General features: G+C 35.0%; 1 protein-coding gene across 1 annotated transcript; it reads right to left on the reverse strand.

The window, feature by feature from the left end:
• Window positions 1-428: 428 nt before the first annotated feature.
• LOC131054700 (nucleolin 2) lies at window positions 429-20464 on the reverse strand. The gene is made up of 3 exons (XM_057989260.2): window positions 19365-20464; window positions 1290-1336; window positions 429-1173 (listed from the first exon to the last, which is right to left on the reverse strand). Exons 1-3 carry the CDS (start codon window positions 20310-20312, stop codon window positions 822-824), a joined length of 1347 nt encoding a protein of 448 aa, XP_057845243.2. The 5' UTR covers window positions 20313-20464; the 3' UTR covers window positions 429-821.
• Window positions 20465-21251: the final 787 nt, after the last annotated feature.

The following is a 21251-nucleotide window of genomic DNA, read 5'->3' on the forward strand; positions in this document are numbered from 1 at the left end:
TATTGATTGTTGCAACTCTAAGAGTTATAATATGCTATTTCTTGGTACTAATAAATAGGTGTTACTAGAAGGAAACAGTTCCCCTCCTGATTTCAAAAAGGGCACAGAAAATCCACTCAAGCAAAACGATGTTGGGCTTTTCATCAAGGATTCAAACAGCCAGTATCAGAATGTACAAAACTTGCAACAGAAACTAAATGTCACATTTCTTTCGAGTCTTCTCACAACACAAGGAAACTTCCTTGTAAGCACAAATAACTTACATCCAGTATTAAAATATCACAGGAATCTACTTGAAATAATATCATTCGATATTAAGGACGAAATGAAATCATTCATGTACGTAGTCATGCAACGAAGGTCATCTTGGGATTACTTGCACACAAGCCTAATCATCTTATTAAAATACAAGTGAAATATTTCAAAGCTTAGCAAAACTACTTATCATCTTATTAAAATGCCAAAACAAATTATTGATCATCATCCCCAATACATCTCGCATCTTTTAACGGCCACTTGCAAAAAAAACCAGAGTGAGACGGTAAAATATTTTACATGTGAAATGCTTACGTATTTAGAAATACTTGCAGCCTTAAAACCTACAGCCCATGTCAAATACGTTTAATCTCGTACAAATGTTTTCAATTCCTGATATTCCTAAGCACTTGGATGATGCTAGCAATCCTGCATCTATTGCTTTGTCTATTATCATTGTGAGTCCTCGCAGAGCACAAAAATGTTATTCATCTGAATATAGCTCAGATCAATAACTCATGCTTCCTCCATGTATAGTTTTTAACTCCTGTCATCTCTTAAACACCTTAGACGACCTTTTTCTTTTTGCTTGGTACAGTATACTTCTCGACTGGATAAGCAACCTTGACTGGCTTGTCATTTAATTTCACATTATTTTTTTTTATGGCATTTTCCAGTGATTCATCATCAGCAAAGAATACATGTCCAAAACCACGGCAACGGCATTTCCCTGTTTTATATAATGCTAAATCTATTGACTCTATCTTAGAGTCCTTAAAGAACTGCTTGATATCATCTTCCGTAACAACTCGAGGAAGGTTACCAATGTACGCAATTTTGCATCCACTAATTTTGGCTGGTGGACCTTTTTTCTTTGGACGAACCCTGGACGGCTCAACTTTCAACGATCTGGCCCCCCTGGATACAAAAGTAGAAACAAATCAAATTCATATAGTATTCATTTAGTGAAAGAAAAACTTTCAAACTAGATCAAACCAACAATGGTTCTATTAAACTCAAAGCAAAAACCTTACAATTTTGTTCCATTAAGGCCAAGAGCACGTTTTGCAGCATCCTCCGCCTGAATCAAAAACAGAAGATCAATATCGACTACTGCATCCTTAAGCAAATGCAACGGAAGTCGTATTATTACACTAGGCATCAAAAAACACCAAAATCTGAATTTGTTACTATGAGAATGTAACAAAAGGTTAATTACATTGGATTTGACAAATAGAGGCTAAAGTAAATATTGCAGAGTTGGTGTTTGGTAAGCATAAACAAGGTAACTTGATAAGACTTAATTTGTAAAAATTGTTTCATGGTTCATGGAAGCTGAAGCATGAAAATGACTAAATCTCTGCTACACCCATTACAATCGACAACCAGAAATTGCCCTTAAATACTCTACCTACACAACGTTTGAGACCTCCACCATTAAGAATCATAAAATTTATCTTTGATTTGGCAGCAGAACAAAACTCAGGCCTAGTATGTGGGGGTATTTTTAAAGATGATAGAACAGACAAACAGCTCCAAATTATGTTAGCAATATGGGAATTGATATCAACAATAAAGCTTAAGCATTGGCTCTATTTAAGAGTCTGTCAATTGCTGAGAGGCTGGAAAAGCATCATTGTTGAAGAAGCTTTGAATCTTATGAATGCAATGAAAATATGAGGCTGTAAAGCTTGTTAGACATTATATGCTAGAGGAAGGGGTGCAAATTGTACATCAGCTAGAATCGATCTCATTTGTTTGCACGAGTATCACATGCAATACAGTATGGGCAGGACCTCCAACTGGGAATTATTTCTGCCTTGCACTGTAATGTCCCCTACTTGGTTTAAGTCTGTTTTGACCATAATTAATCTATTTCCATATATTTATGACTTCAACTAAATTGGTTAGGAGTCAAATCTATCCTCACAAGAATCAAATCAGTGATATTCCATAGTCTAATCAATTAATTTAAATCAATTAATTTATTAATAAGTAAATTGTTCATCTATCACACATCCATAATAAGTTTACAGATCCAAGCCCTTACCTATCTTGGGACCATGCCCTCAAGGTTTATGGGTCACTGATCCCTACTTGTCTTGGGATTAATCCTATTAATTGGATTTAGACCGCCCCTCTTTGGAACATCTCAATTCCCAACCTTGTGAATACTGACAGCAGAACCGAGGATTATACCCAAACATATTCTTCTTACTGTTTATTATCTTATTAGTTCTTTCTGATTTACAATCTAATATTTTTATTTGTCTGATTACAAAATATTATTTTATATATATATATATATATATATATATATAATTATTAAATTCTGTATAAGATCATCAATATTAAGCACGATCCTATGCATACCACCAAGAACAAGGATGTTACCGCCTGAAACTTAATGACAGTTCTAATCTGATCTATATTCCCGATTGTTCGTTGCCATGCCTTATTTTTCCCTTCATGGATGTTGATAATGAAAGATGGCCCGTAAGACCTTCCCATATTTTTCTTCCCTCCCTTTCAATTAATTCCCACGAACTCTTTATATTGTGGGAGAGGAATCAAAAAGACATGTTCGCTTCTTTTAGGAATCGCTGCTTTTAATCTAAAGTGCTTTTTTTTTTTTCGATGGAGGTCCAGACCTGTGAGCACGACAGTCCAGCAAGGGCATGAAGCCCACGAGCTGCCAGCCCAGCGAGGCCCTTCACGAAGTAATTTTTGCCACCCGATGCGGGGGCATGAACCAATAGGCTGAACCTCTTCGGCTAAGAGCCAAGGACTGAGGGGTATCCATTCCGCCAAATTCGCCCGGGGCACGATCCCAGCCTCATCCCTTATGATGTCGGAGCCTTGCACTCAGCAAGACTTGATCCCTGATGGGCTCATTTGGAACCATTCAACTTCACCGGTAGACCAAGTGCCTTTTCATAATAGACCAAATGCCTTTTCATAATATACTCGATGAGATTTGTTATCTGAATAACAACCACGTATCAGTTGTTAACATTAATATGTTGATAGGACACATCTAACCTTCTTCATAATAATTGGTTTGCTATTCAGATCGTGTCTTTTGGGTTATTTAGGAGGCATCGGTGATTAGTTTGCTTGTGTAATTGTCTCCCATCGAAACTTAGTAAACCACTGCCTATTATTGCTGATGATTAACATTAGACTTACTTAACAAATTTATTATTGATGCTGACTAATTATCATTGTCTACAGCTTAGGGGACAACTCTGACACTTGCAGTCCCCTTAGTCTTTATTTATTCTGCAGGTTATTGATGAGGATGAAGGCAACTTTTATATTATATTTGTTACATATATTTTCTGAATTTATTTATTATTATATTTGTTTATAATATTTCTAAATGTTTATAATATAATGTTATTTTATTTTATTTGGATATTTCAAAAATATTATTTATTAATAAATATTAATAATAATATTTAATAAATAAATATTAATAATTTCAAATAATCATTTGTTGATTATATTAATTTATAATAATAATTGCTTCTTTAAGGGGACATGACATGCACCCATGGAGTTAAAGAGATACTATTATTAACTTCCTGTGTCAATCACATGAAAAGTCTTTATGTGCAGGATTGAAAAGATATTTATGCATTACTTGAAAGAAGCAAAGCGCATAATTAGTGCTGTTCCCTTGGTTTTGTTTCTCATTCCGTTGTTCTTGAGGCAATATGCACTTGCATATTAAAGAATTACCTTTCCGTACAGATGTTTAGCGCTCTGGCGAGACTTGAGGGAGTCTGTATGCAAAAGGGCATTCTCTGCCCTACATTCTACATAAGCTCTTATGTTGACTGTCTAGCCAGCGAGGAGAGTAAATATGCAGAAACATGTAAGAAACTGGGTTACACAGTCCGCATGCATATTTATCATGAAATCATGGTGACAGTTGCTTGATTTCAATTTTACAAATTATTTTCATTTTTTAAGGAATCTGCGTACTCTATTCTGTGGATCCCTTTCGGGCACATACTTGAAAGATCCTGGCAAAGACTCGCTAAGCTCAGTTTTACACCTAAAAAATTGCATTTACCAAAAATAATGTTAGAATTTAGGGACTTTAAGTATTGTACAATCTGTAGGTTTAGATGAATTATTTAATATTTGTATAATATTGTAAATAATATGTGTACATTGAAAAGGGCACCCCAGTCGGATGGAATCTTGTATGAGCCTCTATGTCACATCAGATGTCCAAGACCATCTATAATGTGCAGGGTGTGTAAGATAATCAATGATGATGAGTGTATGACCATGTAAGAGTGGGGTTACTAGGTGAACTATGATTGGCAACTTCAACCGGCTATTATTAGCATTGCGTAAGTTTAATTATTGACTCATATTGGAACACTTGGGAGTTACACAGGACCACCTTGACCATTAGGCTCAAATCAGGAGTTCCATTCTATTCCTGGACGAGTTACTTTTGAAGAGAGACAAACGGATTAGTCTAAGTACTGGCTCATGGTTTTGAGAGGTAAATCATTGATGGTTTCCTGGAACTTAAAGGCTTAATATGGAGTTTGTAAGTGGGTTTTTACAGGTCTCTAGATTGTGATTACGTTGCCAGAAGTTCTCCAAATTCAGAGTATTAATCTCTTGTTAAGCATTGATGCTCTACAAATGTATTGTAACTGTTTTGAGAAATTATACATTGGGTGTCTGCTTTAAAGGCTGGGTTTTTCCCTTACAAAGGTTTTCCAAGGGTATATTCTGTGTTTTCAGTTACGGAGTTCTTTTTCTTTTTGCCTTTTTGTTTTAAATAGTGTACCATCAATCTGCCAAACTTGTCATAGAGCTGTTTACTTGCATTGTTCTTCTCATAGATTAAGAATTTGTAATATTATTCCTTTCAAAAATGTCCAAGGCTGTTAAATTCATATCTAGTGATTTTTGTATTCCATCAGAGCAAGCTGTGTTGAGGCATGATGTCATGTAACTTATGAGCCTTCAGTATACTTCAACTATTAGCATACATGACTGTAGAGCCACCCATAACTAGAAAATCAGATTATTTGGTGCGATGATGTTGACAGTGACTGCATTCTTTGGCTTTAAAAATGCCAACTGCATCTGCTTAATAATCTACAAGACAATGTCACAAGCTTCTGTATCCATATCCGCCAACAATTGCAGTCTGTGAATTGCTTACAATGAGGCAATTATCAAACAAACTTGTGGGTCTTCTATATGCTTCCCTAGATGGCAACTGCACGTATCTGGGCAGTCACATTCTGTGTCACAAGGTTTGTATTTGTGTTTAAATTTAACAAAAAAGAAAATCAGATCAAACTTGTTGACTGAAAATTCGAAAAAAGAAATGATGATAATTTTTATTTGAATATAAAATTTTAAAACTTAAAATAGTAAAACTGGAATAAATAACTAATATTCTAATAATATGTTAGAAACTGTTATATTATAATTTACGATAATATTATAATAAAAATATAAAGTAATAATACTTACAGCAATAGTTACTTAATTTATAAAGCACTGATAGTGTGCTAGCTTTGTATCTGTTCACAAAGCATTTGCAGTGGCCGTAAAATGAGTTTCTAAAAACAAGGGAAAGAAAAATTTATATTGGAAATAAATTAATAATATTATAAATTATAGTGGTGCCACTGCTCAGGTGCTGCCAGGACAATGGTCAACCAATGACAATGTTCAAGTAAATGCCAGCTGATGACAGTGGCTTGGAAAAGCACATATATCAAGGGTTTATGGTTGGGAGCAGCAATGGAACTTACTCCAGGTCCCCAAATGCCTTTGTACAGATAAATATTATGCAAAGCAACCAAATTAAATGAATTTTTGAAATTGTGATGATATTTGCTGTATTTTGAATTTAATGGTTGATATGTGGTGAATCCTATGACATAGGTCACATTTCTAACATCTAAGAAAAAACATGCTGCTGATCTGTCGATTGACAACCAAAAACTGATTCAAACTTCAAAGTTCCGAGTTCAGCATTGCACGTGTGAATTGCATTCCTTTAATACTGTCCAATACTTTTTAAATTTCAATAAGTCCATTTAGTTCATATATGATAATGATTACAGTTCACATTACACACTGTGTTAAAGTAATTTGTCAAACAATACGTGTGCCTGCTGCATGCTTCTACTTTTCAGATACTAGGAGCAGTCAAAATTAATAGATCTGGTCAAAATATGCTATTAAAATAGATTTTAATGGAACTCCATACTCTATAATGAATTTGTAACTTTTGCATTTGCTGGGAAGATGTTGGAAAAGACTGGTGACTTTGGCTTTATAATCACCAATTTCATCTGCTTAAAAATATTCCAGGCTTTCTAAACAGCCGAATTTTTGCACTATATGATTCAAGTATACAAAACATTTTGTTGAGGCATTTTGTCAAACAATTTGCAGACCTTCATGATTCCATATTTAGCATATGCATCTATCTCAGCAAACATATTATAACTCTAATAAAAATGAAGGTCTCTATTATTTGCTCATGTATTCACAAGTAAATTTAAAGTTACCATATTTTTACATGCAAAGACAATGTTAACAAAGCTTGCTGAGTTTGGCTTTGCTACTGCCAATTGCTTTTGCTCAGTTATCCATTCTGCTAATCTACAAAATTCTGAATGGGTTTTTATGAACCACGGAACCCATGGTAAATGATAATGCAACACAAGATGTTGCAAATCATTCAGCTTCGGCATGGTAAGAGTCTCGTCACACACAAAAAGAAAACAGCACAAACAGTCGAGAATGATGGAAAGAAAATTTTCTTTAATATTCAATGCATTTCTGAATTATTGAACATTTTGGTTTTGGCAGGCCTGAATTTAGTTTTTAGAGATCTGGGCACCTGCATTTATTGTATGCTTGACATTTTTATTTTTATTGTAACTGAACTAGAGCCCTGTTTGCCAGGGGACTCTAGACCAAAAAATACTGTGATTACAGTTGTCATTACTGCAGTTTGATCCAGAAATTTTATTTAAAAAAATCTTGCAATTATTTAAACAAAACTATCAATCCTATACCCCAGAGCCAATTGAGAAACTGAAAAAACAAACACTAAAATCAAATTATGATTAAAACTATAAAAAAAAGATCAAAAAATTAGGAAGATAGTAGCAAGTTATGTGAAACAGACAAATCCCAGGGCTGCCACCTCAGTTAGCCCTAACCATAATATCTTCATAGAGATCATATTCTCTGTCTCTCATGGAGAGATATTCAATGAAATCTACAGGCTGCAGGCCGCCCATCAAGAGACCCAGCTGGACATTGTGGGTAAGGACTTACAGAATAAAGTTGACTTCCCTTCATCTAATGCCCTTACCAACAAATTTATGAGGCTATGGCCACCTATGTAGTCATTATGACAGTGGATTGAACAGAAGAAGCCTTTCAGGCAGAAATCATACACAATATTTCTAGCCAAGAAGGTTTTTGTAGCAATTTTTTAATTGAAAGGAGAGCAGAATTTTGTAGGTGGTCCTTGGTTCTTGAAAACTTGCTTTTGACTTCATGGACATGGTACTTTAATACCAACACAAAAAATATTAAATAACTGTTAATAAAAACAACCATGTGGGTTCGGCAGTGCAGCCTCCCTACAAACTGTGGAGGCAGAAGATTCCAACAAAATTATTAATGAAATAGGGAAGCTGATATGCAAACTGGGGCAATATTACAGAACTCTTTAGTAACTTATACAAAATTACATGGGTGCATTGTCCTCAAAACAACAAATCAAAAGGCTATCAAAGTTAAGATAAAGCCTGACACTGGACTACAAGCTACCATACCTCTATCACGGCTGTCATGAAATAGGAGGTTTAGATAGAAACTGTCCAAGAAAAACAGTGAAGGAGAAAAGAGGACAACAGAGGGGCAAAATAAAAAGATGTTGAAGGCTAAAATCGTAAATCCTGAGTAAAAGAAATCTCTAGAAGAGAGAAATCATAGGAATTTCTTTGCATGGAATCAGAATGATCTCATATTATAAAAAACGTAAAGTATGTAAAGGCAGATCTTGCACAAGCAATAAAAGACTTACAAACAGATTCTGAAGATGAGGAGACCAGGAAGAAAAAATGTGAGGAAGAAATCATACCGAGGTCTCCGGTCCTGGAAAATGAGACCCCATAAAGATTTAAGGCAAGGGCATGACTTTCAAATGGTCCTAAGGAGCAAGCCTCGGATTCAGGCATCTCCTGCCTATTAATCCTCCCTGATATAAGCATTAAACAAGGCAGAGAGAAAACGAAACACTGAAAACAGGTATTTAAAAAAGCAATTAAATATTGGCAATGGACAGAAGAAAAGGATAAAACAAATCTCCAACATCTGGGGGCAAGGACCCCAAACAGCAATTATAGCACTCATTTATAATGTCACGTGACTCAAAGCACCTGACAAATGCAACATATTTTGACAACAGATAGAACATGTCAACCAGAAGATTGTAATGATCCAAGAGAAGGTAGGAATGGAAAATATTGGCAGGTTATCTCAGAGACAATGAAAATATAGTGAACAGTATGCCAAAAAAAGAGAATGGAGGCAGAACAGTCATGTGGAATGGGAGGAAACTTGAAGGTAAACTTTTAAAATATGAGTTAAACTAGACATAATTTGCTTGTTCTGAAGAGATTTAGTGGGCAATAGATGTTTGTTCTCTACACTATAGGAAGATCTACAAATCCTAGACAGATGGAGACTAGCATAAATATTTGCAAAGATTTAAAGAACAGCACAACAATATCAAATGGCTGCTCAGAGAAGACTTTAACAACACTAGAACCCATCGTAAACTCTTAGGATCTTTTCCAGAAAAGACAGATGGAGACTAGCATAAATATTTGCAAAGATTTAAAGAACAGCACAACAATATCAAATGGCTGCTCAGAGAAGACTTTAACAACACTAGAACCCATCGTAAACTCTTAGGATCTTTTCCAGAAAGCCTCAACTAATGATGAACTTAAGACCATTCTGTCAGAGATGGCTCACTTGGAACAAAAGAAAAGTTGATTCAACTAGTCCAATCATTGCATTGAGAACCAGTGCATAGCAGAATTTTTAAATCAATTTTACCATTTTCCCTAAGCCCATAAATCACCCAAAATGGGTCCAAATTTTTTATCAAAATTAATTTATGATCTGTGATCCCATTGGCTAATCATACTATTGTTATCAACAGAGTACAAGTCTGGGCCAAAAGAAATTTCATTCAAATTTGAGCTTACACGACTCTGGACCACTCTTCGCAATGATCCTGTGCTCTACACGAGAACTTGTCCTCAGCATTCAATTCTTTAGAAAACATGTCTCCTAGGAGACACACAAGATTAATGCTTTGGGGATGTTCCCAACACATTGCCCTTCCCATCCCCAAAGCAGACTCAAAAATGCAAAATGAAATATAATAATTAATGAACTAAAGTTTTAAAAACATTCAAAGCTTAAAACCATTAAAAAAATAAAAGCTTCAAGCACACTTTTGAAATTGACGCTTTGGACTAAAATAGAAAACACTTAATTTGTTATCATTGTTCCACTGGATCATCCACATTTCCCTATGATTTTGAGGCTAGGCTACCCCTTCTTGTGTGCCTACGTTTACTGTTCTGTCAAAAAGAGGGCAGCGTAGAACATGAAGATAATCTAAAGACTTGGTGAACTACTACTCCTGCAGGCCCAAAAAATTCTTCTATAACTAAAGCTAAAAAGTGTCAAAAAGGAAACCAAAAGATGGAACAAAGAAACTTTTGGAAACTTCCTCATAAACAAATAAAGGATAATGATGGATTTGGAGATATAGAAGAATGATTTAAAAAAGAAGAGATGAGAGAGTAAACAAAGTTCAAATATATGGCATTGATGGAAGAACTATGAAAGAAGCTCAAGGCTGACAAGGTTTTTAAAAGCAGAAATCAAAAGTAAAATGATACAGGGGGGCAGAAAAATAAAACTTTTCCACACATAAATTGTGGTCAGAAAAAAAAAGGAAAGCAATTGGTCTGGATTTGAGGTCTCGCATAATGAAACAACAAGAAAGAAGGCAGTCATCCCTTTTCCTGGATTAGTTACTGGAGGATGAGATGGATAGACCACAACTCCAGGATCAGTTTTTAACTAATATCATTACTATTGTAACTCAAAACAGGCAACAAGTGATAAATGATAGCATATCCTACTTAAGATAAGAAATTGGCTACATTTAGTTTGAGGGTGGATGAAAGAAGCTCCAGCTCAATGAGGCTTTCAAAAAGAAGTCAAAAGCAAAAATGTAAAAAGAAAAGCAGAAATATAAACTTTTCCACACATAAATTGGGGTTCAAAGAATAAACAAAGCTCAAAGCCAATAGGATTTTTAAAAAGCAAAAATCAAAAGTACAATGGTATAAAGAGAAGCAGAAACATGGAGTTGTTCAACACAAATTGTAATAAAAAGAAATAGGAAAGGAATCAGTCTGGATTCAAGGTCTCATTAATGAAACAATATGAAAGGAGACAGTCACCATTTTCCAGGATTTTTTATAGTTCTCGACTCCATGATCAATTTTTAATGAATGTCCCTACCTAAGTCACAACATTTGAATTCGAGTTCAGCAATGATAAAATTCAGATGAAGTTCAGCAAGGGCAAAAAATTTGAAAAAAAAATTGGCATTAAATTCGCCTTATATAAATTTGAATTTGACAAAAATAATATATCCATTAAGTTGTCTAAATAGTTTAACAATGCTAAATTAATTTGAAATTAATTTATATTACAAAATAAAATAATCAAATGTACTATTTATTAAAAAATTAATATAAATATATTAATCTTATTAAATTAAAATATATTAAAATTAAAACAGTGTCATTAAATTTGAATACATTATAATATTTTAAAAAATTATAAGATATATCTAAAATTTTAGTTTTAATTTGTTAATATATAACAATTAACAATTATGTTTCGACTATTTGTAGAGGATTTCATTTCTGCAAGGTGCGATGGACTTAATTTTCATCGCAGGGCACAAATGAATGAACTCAGGGCACAGGTGATTGGATTCACAGCGCAATGAAATTCATTTCCGCTGAATTTCACTCCTGCTGGATACCGAATGGGGTCCACTCTAGGTGGCTCTCCCAGAAACTTAGACTGTTACCCTAGTTTCTGTATACCAAATGCGCTCGGATACTTCTCAAATGCAATGTGTGATGGATCTTAAGCCATTCTAAAGATGAAAAAATGGCTGAACCTTGTACCATACGAATTTGAACGAATTTTTTAAATTCTACAAGAGTTTGCCGAACTTTGAACTTCATACACAAAGTTCGACGAACCCTGTGACATAGGTCCCTACTGTTGCGACTAAAACAGGAAACAAGAGATAAATGGCACCATTTTCTACTAAAGATGTGAAATCAGCTACATGTAGTTTGGGGCATATAAACCTGCAGATCAGATGTATTCCAGGTGAAATTCTTTCAGAAAAATTGGCACATGGTGGGTAGAGATTTGATTGAGGCTTTGAAAGAATCCAGAAAGAAGCAATCACTGTTAAACAAATGAATTATTTCAGATAAGCATGGAGGTTTTGTAAATAGGAGACATTCTGGATAGAATCATTCAGTCCATCAGGCTAAAGAGGCATGAATGCACAAAACTAGACGAGAAGAAAGCTTATGTCCATATGTATTGGTCCTTGGATAAAATTCTAGGGAAAGTTGGCTTCTCAGCACCTTGGAAACAACGGGTCAGGATATGCTTTAGATTCCACCATCATTTTAAGCCATGGTAAATGAAATGTCTGCTGTCTTTTTGCAAACTTCTCATGATCTTTTGGGAATGTTATGAAAAAATAGCAGGATACAGATCAATACACTGAAACTAAAGGTGCATTTGCTAGATATTGTAGGAAGAACCCAGAATTATCTACGCAGTATAATAAATTTCAAAAGTTCTACCTAGCAATCTTGGCAAGCCTCTGTTTAAAGATGGATTGAAAAAACGGAAAACAGCATACAGAATAAAATGGCAATTTGTAAAGTGATTTGACCTACCCTAACCCGAAGAATTCAACTATTTAGTTTGTTCCTCCAAGCCATCCAGATTTAATTGATGTCACTTTTTTAAGCCCCAACAAAAAAGACAAATTCAACTGTTATGATCCAGAAGACTTTCTATGGAAGAGGACAGAGAAAAAGAAAAAGATCCCCCCTGGTTGCTGGAAGCAAGCTCTGTACTCGTAGAGCCAAAGGTGATCTACAGCAGACTGCATTTATGCCAACACAAGATGATAAATTATGCCTTAAAGTAAAAACTGTTGTAGAGTTTAAAATAAAACTAGCAGATTGTGAAGCATGATAAAGTGCAAACTGTGCAGTCTTGTAGACTTCTCTTCTAGCTCAGCAGCTTGGAAAATTATGTCTATTTGCTTGAACTTGATCCCCCACTTCTGAAATATAATATTGAAAAAGGGGTGTGAAAATGAGGTGTGAAGAGGTTATTTTAAGACTAATTTGTGCCTGATGAATAAGTCCTTGTGCTAGCCAAAAGAATTTATGAATTTCATGAAACATGCAATTAGATGCTGGGCCAGAAAAAATAGTGACAACATATAACAAAGAAGGTGGAAATGTTTAGGCTTACCTCGAGACCTGGATGGGGATAATTCAAGGAGATCACAAGCTAAAGCTTTCCCCTATCCCACTACTTACAACATCTCAAAAAGAGAATTCATCCTGAAATGTGAGATCTCTGGAGATCACTAAACCCTGCTTACAAATTATATATTGGCCTGTGAGCGCAGTATTACAACTGGGGCACAGCTTCCCTCAAACAACATGAGGATAAACAAGGAGCTGCTTAAGCAAATTCTATTCTTTGGCTAGCTACCATTGGAATACCAAAGACTGTTGACATACCACACTTTTTTAAACAAGTGGCTTTCAAGGTCTTTCTATATGACCACATACTTATCATCTAAGTCACCAGGTTCGGCCGAATTTCAACCTTGAAGTTCGAAATTCGCCAAACTTCTAACAGTTTATAAAATTCGTCAAAAATTCGGTCAAATTCGTACCAAAAATTAGGGATGACGTGTTTGCCGAAAAGTTTTTTTTCCTTGTGTTTTCTAGAGTTTCATCGAGTTTTTTTAATAAATACGGGCCACGGCAGCAAACATAGCAAATTTTAGGTCAATTTGCTTGATCAGTCGCGGACACATCAGTTCCAACTTCTAGTCGCCCAACCTTGGACCGCCATTGCAGACTTGGACCGACCTTCGACCGCCATTGCAGAAGCTCCGGAAGCTTCCATTAAAAGCTCGAATTGTCGCCTCTGCCTCTGCCATCAGTCCGTCCTCCCGACCTGCACAGGTAGGCATCTCGTGTATTTTTTTTTATTTTTTTTTAGGTTTCAATGTTTCATATTACATAATATATTATTATACAATATAATATTATAAAATACACATAATACACAATGTTTATTTATAATGTTTAAAATACACATAATAGGCTTCTCGTGTATTTATAATGTTTATTTCTTAGTTTGTAATTTAATACACAAAATAGGCTTGTCGTGTATTTATAATGTTTAGTTTTTAGTTTTTAATTTAGTACACAATGTAAAATAATGTTGTTTAATATTATATAATTTATATTAATAGTTTTTTATTATATTGTTTGATATTATATTATTTGATTTTAGTTTTTTATTTGTTTGGTAAAATTATAAAAAAAATAACATTTTTATATTTATTTTTTTTAAATGGTAGTGTAGTAATTTTATAAAGTTTAATAACCAAAAATGAAAACTAGTATTTTTTTTTTTTTGGTTAAAAAATGAATATATTAAATTATTAATAAACGTTTTATTAAACTTTAGTATTTTTATTTTGAACTTTTGAAATAAATGTAATGTTTATTTTGTTTTTTAATTTAAAACTAAAAATGTATAAAAATTTTGTTTTTATGTTTATTAAACAAGAATAGTATTTATTTTGTTTTTGAAAGGTTCAAGCCAAATAAATTTTATACTTCGTTTTTAAGAGGTCATTTGGAAATTGTTAAAACTTAAAAGTATTTCTATTTTGAAAGGTTGAAATAAATTTAGTGTTTATTTTGTTTTTTAATTTTTCTTTCCTAACATGCAGATTTTCATTTAATGGCTCCTTCTAAATCAACTTCTGAGGCATGGAAGCATGTGACCCAAAATGGAACTCACATCAAATGTAACCTATGTGAGGGAACTATAATTGGAACTTTAACAAGGCTTAGGGACCACTTCCTTGCTAATAGAGGGGCTCCAGGTGGACGTGTTCAAGCATGTAAAGATGCGACTCCAAAACTTAAAGCTATTCTAGGGAAAGAGTTGGCTGCTTCAATGGTAGGCAAAATGAAGAAGGCACAAGAAACAAAGAATTGAAGGAGATATATCTAGATTCACATCTATCATGTTTTCCTCTTTTGTGCAATCCAAACCAGTGAGCATATCAAAAGAGAGTGGAACATTAAACAACTTTTGGAAACCAGTAGAGAAACAGCAGGTGGATGATGCAATTGCTGATTTGTTTTACACAAGTGCTAATCCAGTCAATGTTGCAAGAAATCCACATTTTCCTAATGCAGTTCACAAAATTGCAGAGTTCGGCAAGGGGTACACACCCCAGGTTCAAAGGCTATCAGGACAACTCTTTTGTGAGAAATTAGTTGATGTCAAAGCCACTTGGAAGGAAACAGGTTGCACTATATTGAGTGATGGATGGTCAAATATGTGTCAAAGGCCATTGATTAATGTTTTGGTGTCTTGTCCTGAAGGTGTTGTGTTTTTTAAAGTCATTAACACCATGAACCACAAGAAAACTTCAGAGTATATTTTTCAAATATTAATGGAAGCCATTCTTGAAGTAGGGGTGGAAAAAGTGGTTCAAGTGGTAACTGATAGTGCAGCAAATTGTGTCAGAGCTAGGAGGCTGATTGTAGAGAAGTACCCACAGATATATTGGAGCCCATGTGCAACCCATTGTCTCGATTTGTTGCTTCATGACTTGGCTAAATTCCCATGGGTAAATAAAGCTATTCATAGAGGGAGAGCAATTGCAAATTTCATACGGAATCTCACATTGAGTATTTATAGGCAACATGCATCAAAGGAATTGTTGAGGCCTTGTAAAACAAGATTTGCTTCATATTATATCACTTTGAAAAGAGTGGTTAAAGAAAAAGCAGCTTTGAGATCTGTTATTTGTTCCAATCAATGGGAAAGTTCAGTGCTTTCTAAAGGCCCTAAAGAATATAGAGCAAATCATCCTAAACAGCAATTTCTGGGAAAGTGCAGCAAAAATTTTGCTTGTATGTGAACCAATTGTTGAAGTGCTTTGTATGGTTGATGGTGACACTCCTTGCCTTGGCATGCTTTATGAAAGCATGGACCGGTGTAAGGAATCTATTCAAAAAGCACTAAATAATGAAGAAGCAAAATATATGCAGATATGGGAGACAATTGATTGTAGATGGAAAATGATGCACACACCTTTACATGCAGCAGCTTGCTTTTTGGAGCCTAAGTTGTTTGCTATTGATAGAAGGGGTGATAATGAAATCATGGCAGGGCTTTATCAAGCCATTAGTAGGTATGTACCAGATCTAGAAATTACAGCACTAATCAGAGATCACAGTTGGCAATACAAGAGAGGAGAAGGGATGTTTGGAGGTGCAGAAGCCAAATATGACTCACCACGTATGCTTGGATATAGATAATGGATTGCTTATGGATCATCAACTCCTGAACTGCAAGAGTTTGCTATTCGAATTTTGAGTCAGGGAGCAAGTTCATCAGCTTGTGAGAGGAACTGGAGTTGCTTTGACCACATCCATTCCAAAAAGAGGAACAAATTGTTGACTAGAAAGTTGGGAGATCTTGTCTTTGTTTGCAGCAATTTGAAATTGCTGATGAACAAATCAGCAAAGAACACTTCTTTAGAACAAACTCTTGAAAGCATAGCAATGCCAAATGCAAATGAGCTTGCATCTTTGCAGATGATGAACTGAGTAGTGATACAGATGATGATGATTTGGCATCCCAGCCAAGTGCTCTTGATGACTTAGAGTTATTTTAAAGTTCTAAAGTCTTTGACTATTATTGTACCTTTTTGACAAAAGAACATCTTTCCAATCGTGAAAGCATATGTTTCCTATGGTTTATATTTTATAAATGTGTCATCTTTTGTAATGATTTCAAATCTATTTATCAATGTTAAACTATTTAGGCAATTTTATAGATATATTACATATATTAATTATAAAAAAAAAAAATTACATATGGCGAATTTAATTCGAATTTTATACAATTCGAATTTTTTCCTCATCGAACTTCATTCGAATTTCAAAACTATCGAACTTCGAATTCAAATTCAAACTTGGTGACTTAGCTTATCATATTGTCACATTGATTATCTACTTCTGCATTGCCCTTGCCAAAAGATTTTAGTGAAGGTTCATAAGGAAAATCTGGTGTAATTACAAGGGTTGAGTTGTAATGTTATAATTATATTTATTGAAAAGGGATTGCAAAAATTCCAAAGATAAATTAGTAAAGAGCTTGGAATATGGAGTTAAAATCAAGGTATTCATTTTGAAATTAGGGAAAGTGTGCCAATTAAATAAAAACAAGTATGATTTATGAGCTTGAGGCACATAAGAGGTGGAGAATAAATTGTCCTCTTTCCCTAAGAAAGGGATCACTGGAAATAATTTCTTAGAAATTGATATGGTATCAGATACAGATTCACTTGAATTCATGACCCCCTGTTATAAATATGACTGGATAGGGTAATTATAAAAATATACATGTAAACAAATTTGCTCTCCTGATAATGGATCATGGAGTGTGATCGAAAACACTGACTAAAATCACTCAAGATTTCAACAAGAAGCACTCAAATTCATTTATATGGGCAGTGGAAATACAATGTCTATTATCAATATACATATATTCAATTTTATATTCCAGCAAGTGTACTTGAGTGGTAAATGGAGCATTACCAAAAAAAAAGACCCAAGATTAAAAATCAAGCACCACTAAGCATTAGCTCCAGGGTGTTCATGCCCTAATCAATATGCTCTTGCTCTCTGGATGGAAAAAGTGCATATTGATGTGCTCAGGGTTCAGGCCCCAGCTTGTGCACTGGCAATGGTAGGGTTACCAATCAAAAAAAAAAGTGAAAAGAAATATTTATGCACATATTTTTAGTTCACTATGTTATTTTGTTATATTATGTTTATATCTTTAGAGAGTTAAATATCTACATGAATACCTACGTAAATATTTATGCACATATATCATGGAACTGAGTTTATCCACATGAAAAACTTTTTAAATGGTCTTTGTTGCAGTTTTTTGGTATCTTTTCAATAAGAAAAGACCAGATTCAGCACTAGACAGTGTAGTGCCAACTCCAAACATATTGGGCTCATCTATGGATAAGCACTCAAATATGGGCTCATCTTTGGATAAACCTGGATATGGTATTGTATCATATCCAATCAAATTTTACTAAATTGCATATTCATATTTCATACCAGATATGCACATATGTGTATCTGGATATCAAAGTAAAGTATCTGGCAACTCCACCACTAACTAATATTAAACTAAATTTTAATGGGGTGGCTAAAGAAAATCCTAGACCTGCTAGGGATGGTGATATCTTTGAAGATAGTAATGAGAATCCCTTTATGGCTTGAAATCTTCATATAGGGATCAGAACTAATAATCAAATGGAGACTATAGACCTGCCCCTCCCTCCCTCTTTCTAACATATCAGAGTTAGATTTGTGATAACTATGGCAGCCATGAACTCTGAATGCTGGGTAATGCCATCTGCTGCCTTCTGTCTTTTTCAGAAAGATTAATCTGATATTTCAGAAAGATTAATCTGATAGATGGTGGCTTCCCTCTTTAAATCTCTCATCCTTCATTTACCCCTTCAATTATTTTTGGTTTTTTCTCTGGCACAGGCAAAGTGAAAGGAATTCCTGCAGAATCAGAAACTGTCAGATCAGTGGTGCCTGTCTTGCTCCATTTGATTGGCTGAAATCTGTTTTCCGCTCTCCACAGATTTCAAAATCACTGCTTCTCTCTTTGTAGTATCAGAAATAAAACTTCATATGCTGATGTTTGATGGTTGGAAATGATATGTGAGAAGAGTTGTCTGCCTGGGATTATCAGTTTTGGTTCATCTAGTTTATATCAGTTCACATTAAATTTATTTATTCAATTTTATTCTAATTATGTCTACCACTTCATATGCTTGAAAAGCACGAGCAATCAAGCTTAAGTGCTCCTCATAGAATAGAAAGGTAGGCCTCGCGCAGGAAGGAGTTGCAGTATCATAATATGTTCTATGGTGTTTCAGGGACAGGGATGGTGGGACAGCAGGGGATGCATTTCAAGGACAGCAATCTCAATATATCTTATTGTACTTTATGGTCTACATTTCATCTCAATCTTGAGTTTATATGTTCCTATGCAATTAAGAACTGAATTTCTGTATTGGATCTAGTGGCACTCGGAGCTGAAGTGCAAACCACAAGGATATAAGCTCATCCAAAATTATTACCAGAGATGGAAGCTAAGTTCCCACTTTCCAGAAAAATATGTAGCAGGCAGAATGCGGTGGCCATTCAAACCGATGCTGGCAACTTGGGGATTTCTCCAAATCACAAGTAGAATCACCCCAGCCCTGCAATCACTTAAGGCACAACAAGCCCTACTTGTTTTTTAGAAAGTTCCCCTTTAGTCTTGACCCAGTCAACCTGAACTTTAATCCTTATTGGTTTACATATACTATAATGTGTTTCTGGTAAATGGAAAATTGGCAATTCTATAGAATGCCATCTGAATGTTATGGGATAATTTGTATACCATTTTTTAATCTAGGATTTAGCGAAAATATTAAAACGCAATATTGGTAAATAACAGATATAGAGACAGACATAAAAATCTACCTGAAACTACTAATAAATGAAACAAGATTAAAAAAAAAGTTGAGTTCTAACCTCAAATTCGATAAAAGCAAGCCCAGAGAATTTATCCTCCGCTGACAAGGTGGACACGCTGATCTGAGTTATAAAACCACAACTCCTGAAATGGTCGAATATTGTCTTTTCCTTCATATCAATGGGCAATCCACTGACAGCAATTGTCTTACTATCAGTTGCAGCTTCGAAACCTTCTCTTATTTTATCCCCAGTCCCACTTAAGAAATTTTCAACAACATTGGTTTTAACATTTTCATCAGCTACTTCTTGCGATTTCTCATGCTTCCTTTTCTTCTTCCCAGCCCCATTGGAAGCAAGTTCAACAGCATGTTCTTGTACATTTTCCTTAGCTAATTCTTTCTTTTTATCCTGCGTCTTCTCTTTTTTCTTCTTCAGACTCCCCTTGGAAGCATTATCTGATTCGCTTACAGGGCCATTGGAGACATTTGCAACAGTTGAGTTCGCTTCAGTTTTAACTTCATTGTGAATACCTCCAACAGCTTGTTGTTTCTCATTCTTCTGCTGCTTCTTCTTCTTCTGCTTCTTCTTCTTCTTCTTCTGTTGTTCCGTATTGGGGGTAGCATCACCTTCAACTCGCTGCTGCTGCTGCTGCTTCTTCTGCTCCGTATTGGGGGTAGCATCACCTTCAACTCGCTGTTGCTGCTTCTTCTTCTGCTCCGTATTGGGGGTAGCATCACCTTCAACTCGCTGCTGCTGCTGCTTCTTCTTCTGCTCCGTATTGGGGGTAGCATCACCTTCAACTCGCTGTTGCTGCTTCTTCTTCTGCTCCGTATTGGGGGTAACACCACCTTCAACTTTTACTTCAATTCGTTCATTTTTAACTTTATCGTAAGGATCTCCAACAGCTGCTTGTTTCTCTTTCTTCTGCTTCTTATTTTTTAGCTCCTGACTGAGGATAACATCATCCTCGGCTTCTACTTTAACTCGCTTATTTTGCTTGCCCATTATTCAGATCGCTGCTGCAAAAATTTGGTCTTGTGGCGCAGAATAGAACTTAAACCCTAAACCCAGGATTTATATAATTGAAAACATAAACCCTAGAAAACGTAGTTTTCGAAACCTAAAGCCTGCCTATAAATACTAAATCCTGCGTATAAAAGTCTTCCGAACCTGCCCTAGGTTTATAAGACTATTTATATGTCACTAATTCACTGTTTTTTTAAATCTAGGAGAAAAACTTGTTTAGAGGGTGAGAAATTAACCAGTGTTTTGGTAGACTTAGCTATTCTGCCTCCAAAACCGTCATTTCGTACATCATGTTATTGACAAGTAAAAAAATTGTATTCGTTGTTTGCAAAATCAACGGTTCATTTTGTACATCATGTTATTGACAAGTGAAAAAATCATATTAGTTGTTTGCAAAATCAATGGTGTAAAACATGCATTAATCTTCGTGTTATTGACTCTGTACTACGGTTTTGGAGCCAGAATGTTTTGGCTATGTCGAAGGTCACACTAATTGGCGTCTAAACTTTGTTGTCAACTAGATAAGCCAGTCAAGTGCACAAACATAGTTTTGCCTCAAGTCTTCTGAACTATCATAGAACAAATTCACGTATATAGATTACCTCACCAATTATATCCCTGGGGAGTGAGGGGGAGTAGAGTAGTGGGAAGAAGTAGTTGTCCGAGTTCTCGATTATACGAAAAAATAGAATCCTTTTGTTCCTAATAAGGTGGAGTTGAAATTTTTCTAAGATGGAGTTTAGAAATTTCTCTAAATGTAAATGATTTTTGCCCCTTTAAATAGTCTCAGTCTTCAGTTCATTTGTAGTTGTTACTATTGGAGTTGAAGATCATCACCAATAAATAATGACACCCCTACTCAAGCAACTTTAGAAGTTTGTTCTCAAGGTGTTTCACAAAGTACATCCCCTAAACACC

Source organism: Cryptomeria japonica, chromosome 5, assembly GCF_030272615.1.
Source record: "Cryptomeria japonica chromosome 5, Sugi_1.0, whole genome shotgun sequence".
NCBI classification, from domain to species: domain Eukaryota; kingdom Viridiplantae; phylum Streptophyta; class Pinopsida; order Cupressales; family Cupressaceae; genus Cryptomeria; species Cryptomeria japonica.